The sequence below is a fragment of the Amblyomma mixtum genome, chromosome 4, assembly GCF_055824585.1.
Source record: "Amblyomma mixtum isolate Tamu chromosome 4, ASM5582458v1, whole genome shotgun sequence".
Classification (NCBI taxonomy): Eukaryota; Metazoa; Arthropoda; class Arachnida; order Ixodida; family Ixodidae; genus Amblyomma; species Amblyomma mixtum.
This window is the reverse complement of record NC_143015.1, coordinates 148,309,187-148,317,953: the sequence shown is the minus strand read 5'-3', so window position 1 is coordinate 148,317,953 and position 8,767 is coordinate 148,309,187. Positions and strand designations below refer to the sequence as shown.

The following is an 8,767-nucleotide window of genomic DNA, read 5'->3' as shown; positions in this document are numbered from 1 at the left end:
AACAAATCTTATTTATGCAATTTGTGAATGGTAATGAAATTAAAAAATAATAGTATTGTTTGGACCACTCGGACGCCGGTTGGCCGGTGGTGGCAGCAGTGGCAGTGATGACAGTGCCCGAGCCAGCCCGAGCCAAGCCTCAAACAAGCCAAAGCGCCTTTTGCAAAGTGCGCTTTGTGTTGTTTGCTGTTGGGCTGTGTTGTTGTGGCTGTGGCAGTTTTGGTTTTCTGTGATACTCGTTTTCAAAGCTGAAAATACGTGAACGTGAGCATTAACTGTCGGGAATCGAGCGGAGCCTAGGAACAGCAATGCCTAATTGTTGCTGTGTGACGGGCTGCCGTTCGGGGTACAAAGGCAACGGCCAGAAAGTGTCGCTTTTCAGTCTCCCTTCTGACCCCGTGCGGCGCGCAAGGTGGAATTTAGCCCTTGGTCGAAATGAGGTTGGCGGCGTTTCTTTCAACTCGCAGCACGTGCGTGTTTGCGAGAAGCATTTTGATCCCGCGGACATCATTCGACAGGATGTGTGCGTAGTGAACGGTGACACTGTGAACATGCGGCGCACAAAGCCACTGTTGAGACCCGGCGCGGTGCCTAGGCCCTGGGAAGTGTTCCCGTGTACCTCATCCTGGCCGAAAGCACGTTCGTGGACATTAGGGAAGCGACGGCGTGTCGCGTCGGATGCCTGCGAAGCGGCTGATTCATCGGATGACTTGTGCCCGAGCATCGATGACCCTACTAACGTAGTCAAAAGTGGTGAGCGTTAAAGTCAGCACAGATCTGTCATTTATGTCAGTGCGTCTAAACTTGAAGTCTTAAGGACGGAGTTTTTGGTTTAAATGACACCTTTGTGCTGTTTTTCAGGGGCTGAGCAAAATGGGCGTCTGACCGTCGACAAAGCCTGTCAGACTGTAAAGACGCCGGACAACTCTGAAGTGAAGGAACTGAAATCGCAGCTTTGCAATGCCAAACGGCAGCTCCGCCAGTGCCAGAGGAAGCTCGCCGAAGTTACAGCGCGTGAAAAGGAACTGAGCTGTTTTGTGGAGGGCTTTCAGAAGCTTTCGGACAAAGAGAAGTTAATCCTCGACCAGTGCCTGATGAAGGCACATGCAAAATCCGCTAAAGCTGCGCGTTGACCGTATTTATTTTTGGGGAGGTTCGGCTAGCCGCCAATTCCCTTGCCTGCTGCCTGTGAATTTTTTGCGCACAGTACTGATGTATTGCTTCAGAACACTCTGCATAATGTAATGTAATTCGTGTTGTGCTGTATTTTGGTGCTTGGCAGAGGCACCTATGTGTTATTCAAATCTGCCATTTCATTTCAGGCTGCTAAGTTGCCTGCATGTGCTGCATTCTGTGTCCGAGCGAAGCAGTTCACCGCATGTTTGTATCGTGCTGCATGCCTTGTTAGCGTCTTCGTGGGTTCAAAAATCAGCACTGCTTCGCTGGTAGATCCATATAGGAATGGTTGTTTAACTTCCTGTTCCTGAACAAATCAATCCATATCCATACTCATTTTTGTTATAAGCTTATGTATCTTGTGCATTCGCACGCTCTGCAGTACCAGAGCAGCTAAATTTTGTTCTCTGTGCAGGAGTAAAAGTTCCAAGAAGTTCCTGAGGGAGAATGACAAAGTTTTGCAGCAAACTGTCACTTTGTGGTTTTTGCTTGTAATGGACCTGAGTTGCAAAGTGGTGGCTTTTTTCTTCCAGGTATTCTAATGCTTGACAACGCAAGGCTTTCGACAACTCCAAGGGTGGAAGCTACATTTTCATTTTTTTTTTTCCGGCCATCCCTTGGTTGCTGTTTGCTACTTTGAAAAGCATAGCACAAAAATGACACGGACGACACAGATATAGTGCTTTTCTTATTTTCCACGTGCTGTTCTTTTGATTGTGCTCCTCTTAGCACATGCTTATTTACTGATAGTGGTGATCAGCTCCTATATATTTGACGTGGTGGCCATTCTAAAACAAGTTGCAATTTAGCACTTGCTACGTCCACATTTGTGTTGTCCATGTCTTTTTTTGCACCATGTTTTCAAAGAACTGTTACCAACTAGCCCAAACCAAGCTACCGTTGCTGTTCATGAATTTGTGCATTTTGTCCCTGTGGGGCTGTTCCTGGCCCAGTATTAAAAATGTTCCTACAGTGTGTCACACATCTTACAAATGGTGGCACTATGGTGAATGCAGCGACGTCTCACAACTCAACATAAACCATCCAGATTTGGCCACCTTTGGTGACTTTTCACATTGTCATCATGAGCACAGATGGCAGCGGTGTTATAATGTGAGTTCATTTCGGCTATCAGGGGGGGCATCATTCTTGTGCCTCTCTGAATCCTCTCAGTCTACTCATTAAAGGGGTAGCGAACATAAAATTTTCCTCAGAGGTTTCTGGCCCAAATGACAGCTGTGGCACTGAGGGTGACCAAGACAACACTCTTAAAACTGAAATGAGTGGATAGTAATTATTTCAATGAATATTTCTCAAACCGCTGCACCTAAAAGCCGCCTATGAAAGCTCCCACAATACTGGATGTGACATCAAACTTACCTGTTGCAAGCTATCGCTAGTACAGACCACATAAAAGTGAACGCGCTTAACGTGCTTTTGCTTCATTGTACAGTCCATTTTGTTCGTCTTCCTCGTGTCCACATTTTAAGATTCTCTGCCTGCATCTCATGGTTCTATACTTTGGGTGACTACTTGCCTTATTCGGTCAGAATTAATCGAAAATCTCCATTGCCTGCAGTGACGGAGAACCAAAAAAAGAAACATTTCATAGCGACTGTACCAGTAGCGCCATCTCGCGCCTGTCAGGAGAACAAGTATGCGGAGATTCCTGAACTTCGCCTTCGGCACTCCTGAGGGTAGGCTTGACATCATGGCCGTCAGCTTGCAGACAGGCGCATACTTGAGTGCGGCCCAGCGGCCGCTCACGAAACACCAAAAATACAGCCATCTGCTCAAAAATAACCAGCACGATGACTCTATACTTGGGTAATACTATGTCACAAATGACAACCTGGTTATGTTGACAACTCAGATCGCTGCATTCAAGGGGCACCTAAAGATCCCAAGGTTTGATTCCCCGTTCCTTACTACTGCATCGGCCAGTTTGCTCAAGGTTTGGGTTGAGTGTAATCTCAAAAGTGGAAAGTGGTGCGTTTTTCGAGAGACGACAGTTAGAATTCAACTTTCTATCTTTCTCGCGGTTCTTCTCATGCTTCTCATGGTTCTTTCTCAATATTATCAGATTTTAATTCAGTATTCCTTTAAATCTCCACACATCCTCAAGTGCACTGGGTACCAAGGGCAGACTTGTAGGAGGGTGCAGTTTGGAATGGAGGTTCGCATATGCAAAATCAGTGTTTTAGCACAGTTTTCCTGTAAGGGGCAGGCCAGATTGGTTCTTAAATATGTGATCATGATTTCTCACTTAGGGATTGTGAATCTGTGTTAGGAATAACCTTGCAAGGGTTGGCTAATGTTGGGTAATTCATGAATGCGGATCGATCCGTGTGAATTAGTATGAAAGCACTATTCTAGACGTACCAACCCCGAGCACGAATCTTGTCTTGTGCATCTTGTCTTGTCTTGTGTTCGGAACTAACTCCAGCTTACCCGAGCTACTCAGCAAGCTCAGGTAAGTTCAAAGAAGCATTGTGCGAGCTACAGCCAATGTGAGGAAGCTCGGGTAAGTTAAGAGGAGCATTGTGCCGCCAAGGTCGTGTAACCTAGTGGCGATATCACAACCTGCCCTGTCAGATGGCAGTTAAATGATTGATCACGAGAGGTTGCTCGGGAAGAGCAACAAAGGTCGCACAATCCCTACCGGTGGCTGTGCTAGAAACAGCCACCTGCCAGCGCAGTGGCGCATCTCTTAACCGCTGCGGCCATGCTCTGGTAGTAGTACGAGGACTTGGCACGATCTGAATGTTGAGTAGAGACCGACCAATTATGCATATATGGGCATTAACCCAATAACGATATTGCATCATACCCATAAGGCAGAACTTATATGTCCTCTCCAATTGAGGAATGAACGCCTGTTTTGCACATCTACTCAGTTTAACTACGTTGAACCACTACCACTTTTTTTCTGCATATGATTAAGTTTGTAACAGACTGCCTGTTTATGCAAAAGCTTCCACAAGGTAGAGAAGCACTTTACTATAACTGTTGGCCTGTGTTGGAGTGAGAAAGGTAGCAGTCCGATCTCTGGGCAGTCCTGAAGCTTACATTAGCCTGCATCATTTCTAGCTTGTCCCGGGAATTCGGTGTGGGACTTGCTGTGCATGTCAGTCGTTATGGGTACCGTTAGTTAAGATACAGTTATTGAAGGGCTTGGGTGTATTTCCATTGCTTTTGTATGACATAATGTTCCAATGTTAACATTTTTTTCTATTTGCAGCTGTTTCGTGAAAGCACTCTAACTCTACAGGGTTGAACTCCAAAGAGGAAGACTTATGCGAGTTTAACGTCCCAGAGTGGCTCAGGCTATGAGGGACCCTTAGCCAAAGAGAAAGGTAACAAAAGGCTGCTTGAGTTTTCCGGGGCCTCCAATTTGAGGTTATTGATGAACAGTTTGTACTACTACCTCGAGACAAGCTCAGCGTAGTGAAGCAGAGCATATCGTCATAAGTTTATAATTGTTGCAAGCTATAGGATGGATATCTTAGTTGCTATCTGCCTTGCTGAAAACATAAGAACCTGTCCTCCAGCCATTGAAGAAACATTATTAAGTGGCATCACACTTGATGCTCACGCACAAAAGTATTGCATAGGTCTCTCTATATTTAAAGCTTGCTAAAGGAAAATACAAGCAGTTTGTTTGCAAACACCCTTTTTTGTCTCGATTAAATTCGCACCCCATCTTTGAGAGGTATTTCAGCATAGCAAGGCACATTGCTGGAGATGGCACACTACTGTCTGTGTAGCAGTTTCTCTTGATTTATCTCTGCTATTGATAACATAACTGCCGCAAATCAGGTTAACTACCTTGGACATCATCCAACTTCACCCAGAGCTAAGAACCAGACAATGTTCACAGAGGTTTTAATTAACCCCTTCAGGCTGTGTTTACCATTTCAATTGAAAACAAATATTTTTCGGCCTGAATATTGTATCTAAGCCTCTAGAAAGCCAGACCGTTAGTTTCACAATGAAAAAAAAAACACTAATGAGTAATTATTTCATAATATATTTCATTCAAGAACTGGAATAGACAGCACCAAATATATAGCCAACCCTGATCACGTGTCTTTACGAAGAGATCATTCACTTGAAGTTAAAGAATACAGATGCCGGACTGACCTTTCTAAAATATCTTTTTACCCCAAAACGATTTCGGAATGGAACAAGCTGCCTGAGGAAGTAGTGTCCATATTATCAAATGATTCATTTTCTTCCATGCTCTGACATTTTTTATGTATAATAATTCCATGTTCTTTCTATCTCAATGTTCTTTTTTTTGTAACCACCTGCACGCGGTGGCATTTGTGCACTTTTTCAACCCCGCCACTGTAATGCCAGACAATGGCGCTGTGGGTATGATGATAAATAAATAGATAAATTCTTTGTCTGCAAATTTTCTTACAAATTGTTAAAAATACTTGGAATCAGGTTGTAGAAGAGTGTTATGTGAAAATATTGGAAGATATTTATAACGATTTCACAGCTACCATAGTTCTCCATAACGACAGCAATAAAATTCCAATAAGGAAGGGTATCGGGCAGGGAGACACGATCTCGCCAATGCTATTCACTGCCTGTTTACAGGAGGTATTCCGGGGCCTGAATTGGGGAACAGTTGGGGGTACAAAAGCGTAGCTTTTTGGGCTTGTCGGTGCATGATCATAGCGCTCGTGTTGTTTGGGTCTTCTTGTGTCCTGTCCTACTCTGCACTATATTCTCTTGCTATGAGTTGGGGGTAAGCGTTAATGAAGAATACCTAAGCAATCTGCAATTTGCTGATGACATTGCCTTGCTAAGTCACTCAGGAGATGAAGATGAACTGCAAAGCATGATCAATGAGTTAGACAGGCAGAGCAGAACGGTGGGGCTAAAAATTAACATGCAGTAAACCAAAGCAATGTTCAACAGTCTAGCAAGGGAACAGCAGTCCACAATTGGTAGCAAGGTGCTGGAAGTGGTAAAGAAATACATCTACTTAAGGCAGGTAGTGGCTGCTGATCCGTATCATGAGAGGGAAATAACTAGAATAATAAAAATGGGGCGGAGCACATATGGCAGGTTCTCATAGATCATGAATGGCAGTTTACCAATATCGGTCAAGAGAAAAGTACACAGCGGCTGTGTGTTACTGGCACTCACCTATGGGGCAGAAACGCGGAGGCTAACAAAGAGGGGTCAGTTTAAGGACAACACAGCGAGCTATGGAAAGAAAAATGATAGGTGTAACGTTAAGAGACCGGAAGCCGGCGGAGTGGGTGAGGGAACAAACGGGGGTTAATGACATCCTAGCCGAAATCATGAGGAAGAAATGGGCTTGGGCAGGGCATGTAATGCAAAGGCAAGGTAACCGCTGGTCCTGAAGGGTAACAAAGTGGATTCCAAGAGAAAGCAAACGTAGCAGGGAACGGCAGAAAGTTAGGTGGGCGGATGAGATTAAGAAGTTTGAGGGGATAGGGTGGCTGCAGCTGGCAAAGGACAGGGTTAATTGGAGAGACATGGGAGAGGCCTTTGCCTTGCAGTGGGTGTAGTCAAGCTGATGGTAATGATGAAATCAACACCCTAAGTATCATGGAATCATTTATTGTTCTGAAGATAAACATAATGCAAGAAATAAAAAAAAATGACTAAGTACTCATGGCAAACTCTCTCTGCAAGAAAACGGTGCAAAATGTGCTACCAGGCTCATTGTTCTATGAAATATTTTTTGCTGCGGTCACTGACTGGCACAAAAACATCTTATTTGCAATTTGAAGGATGCTAAATTCACCCCAAAAAAATAAATTAGTGTTGCAGTGTTTAGGATGTTTTTTTCATGATGCACTTAGTGTATGCACACAGACTGATCATGCCATGAGAGCAAGAGACCAGGGGACACTCAAGGCAACTGTAAGTCATGCATGACAGCAGCTTTGGGAGTCTGGCCAAGTTTTGTTTTTCTGTGCCTACTTCACATCTCATTTGAATGGCGATTGTCCCATCACTAACAGAAACTATTTAAATTTCACGTCAACATCCCAGTGCTCTTTGATCATTTACATTTTAAGGCGAGAGCGTTAAAGAGCTCGTGTTGCAGAAAACCCGTTGTTGTTCACCACGAGGAAAAAATACTCGAAAAATTTCCACAGAAGCAACCTAGGAGGTAGGTGGGTCACTAAGGTCACGTGACCTTGTGGCGTCGTCACAATCTGCCTACTGGATTGTGAGCAAACTGACCACCGTCGCAGGTGGCACTTAATTGATGATTACTCGCGAGGGATAGCTGGGAAGAGCCGCCTGGATCGTACAAGTCCCACCGGTGACAACACCTGCCATCGCAGGGCAGTGCATGAGGACTCCCAGGGATCTATGAATGTAAGTAGAGAATGACCTTTTCTGCATATGTGGGAATTAACCCATTACGCTACCGCATCATACCCTTGACGCAGAGCTGGTGTCCTCTCCAATTGTTTTTTACTGTACTGGCTGCCGAGGGCCCATGATATGTTGTGTTCCGAGATCTGCTTACTTCACGGGTGTCTCTGAGGCAATATTTTTAGCTCCTTTTTAGCAGCAAAGAATAGAATGATGTATCATATATTTTGTGTGGTTTAGAGAGAATGGAAATTCCTTCGGAAGTGTGTTGTTACATTGATGCCTCAGTGGCTCAATTCAATTCAATTTCAATTCAATTTTATTTTCCAGAAAGATTCTGGCGGGTTTATAGGCAAAAAGTTGTTCCCGACAGCTTGATAAAGGACTACAAAACCACCAACAAGGCAGTAGGTGATGACTTGATGATGCAGAGTATTAAAGAAAAATAAAATATGTTTTAAAAAGGGTTTACATAAGGATTGCCTTCCTCTGCCGATATTACACACGAAACTAAAAACTACTCAAATAATTTTTTGCATATTTTGCCAATCCATCACACTAAAATAAATGTTTTATAACCATTCCTCATCTTTGCACTGCGTTTTGACCGTAGGGGCCTCGGTGGAAGAGGGTTGTGGGGGGGGGGGGGTGCTGTGGTGAAACTTGGCTCCCCCTAATGGTCCAGGAATCTATGAATGTTATGTTAAGAATGACCAGTTCTGAACATGTGAGTATTAACACATTAGCTATCACGTCATGTCCTTAAGGTGGAGTTTAAGTGCCCCCTCCAAGTTTTTCGGAGCCAATCGGGTGCCTGGAACACACCTGTGTCTATAGCCGGCCCATGTCAGGCAAGGATGTTGCTCTGGAGCACTTTGGAGGCTAGTTTGATAAGCTGCACTAACTGCCACGAGACTTTGATTTCCATTGAAACAAAAGGGTTGCCTCCCAGTAGACCAGATTCCTCTCTTAAATATCCCGGCAAAATCCAGTATATGCAGGGACTCCACCCAGGCATACTTCCGCGCTTAGAACAACACCTGCATATGTATCAAGGACATATATGCGAACTGTAATGAATTTTTAAGGATGGCAAATATTATTTAACCCCTTTTCCTTTTAACAGTGGCATCACAGTTATCAAGCCAAATTCAGCAGTCCTTCCAGTTGCGCCAAAATGCACACTCTAACGGTAACTCATGGAAAAACTCAGTGA

The 8,767-nt window shown here is 44.2% G+C and overlaps 1 protein-coding gene across 1 annotated transcript; it reads left to right on the top strand.

Moving 5' to 3' along the window:
* Positions 1–159: 159 nt before the first annotated feature.
* On the top strand, positions 160–2,151 carry LOC149348701 (uncharacterized). The gene is made up of 2 exons (XM_089588273.1): positions 160–753; positions 862–2,151. The coding sequence occupies exons 1-2, from the start codon at positions 309–311 to the stop codon at positions 1,131–1,133; spliced, it is 717 nt and encodes a 238-aa protein (XP_089444399.1). The 5' UTR covers positions 160–308; the 3' UTR covers positions 1,134–2,151.
* Positions 2,152–8,767: the final 6,616 nt, after the last annotated feature.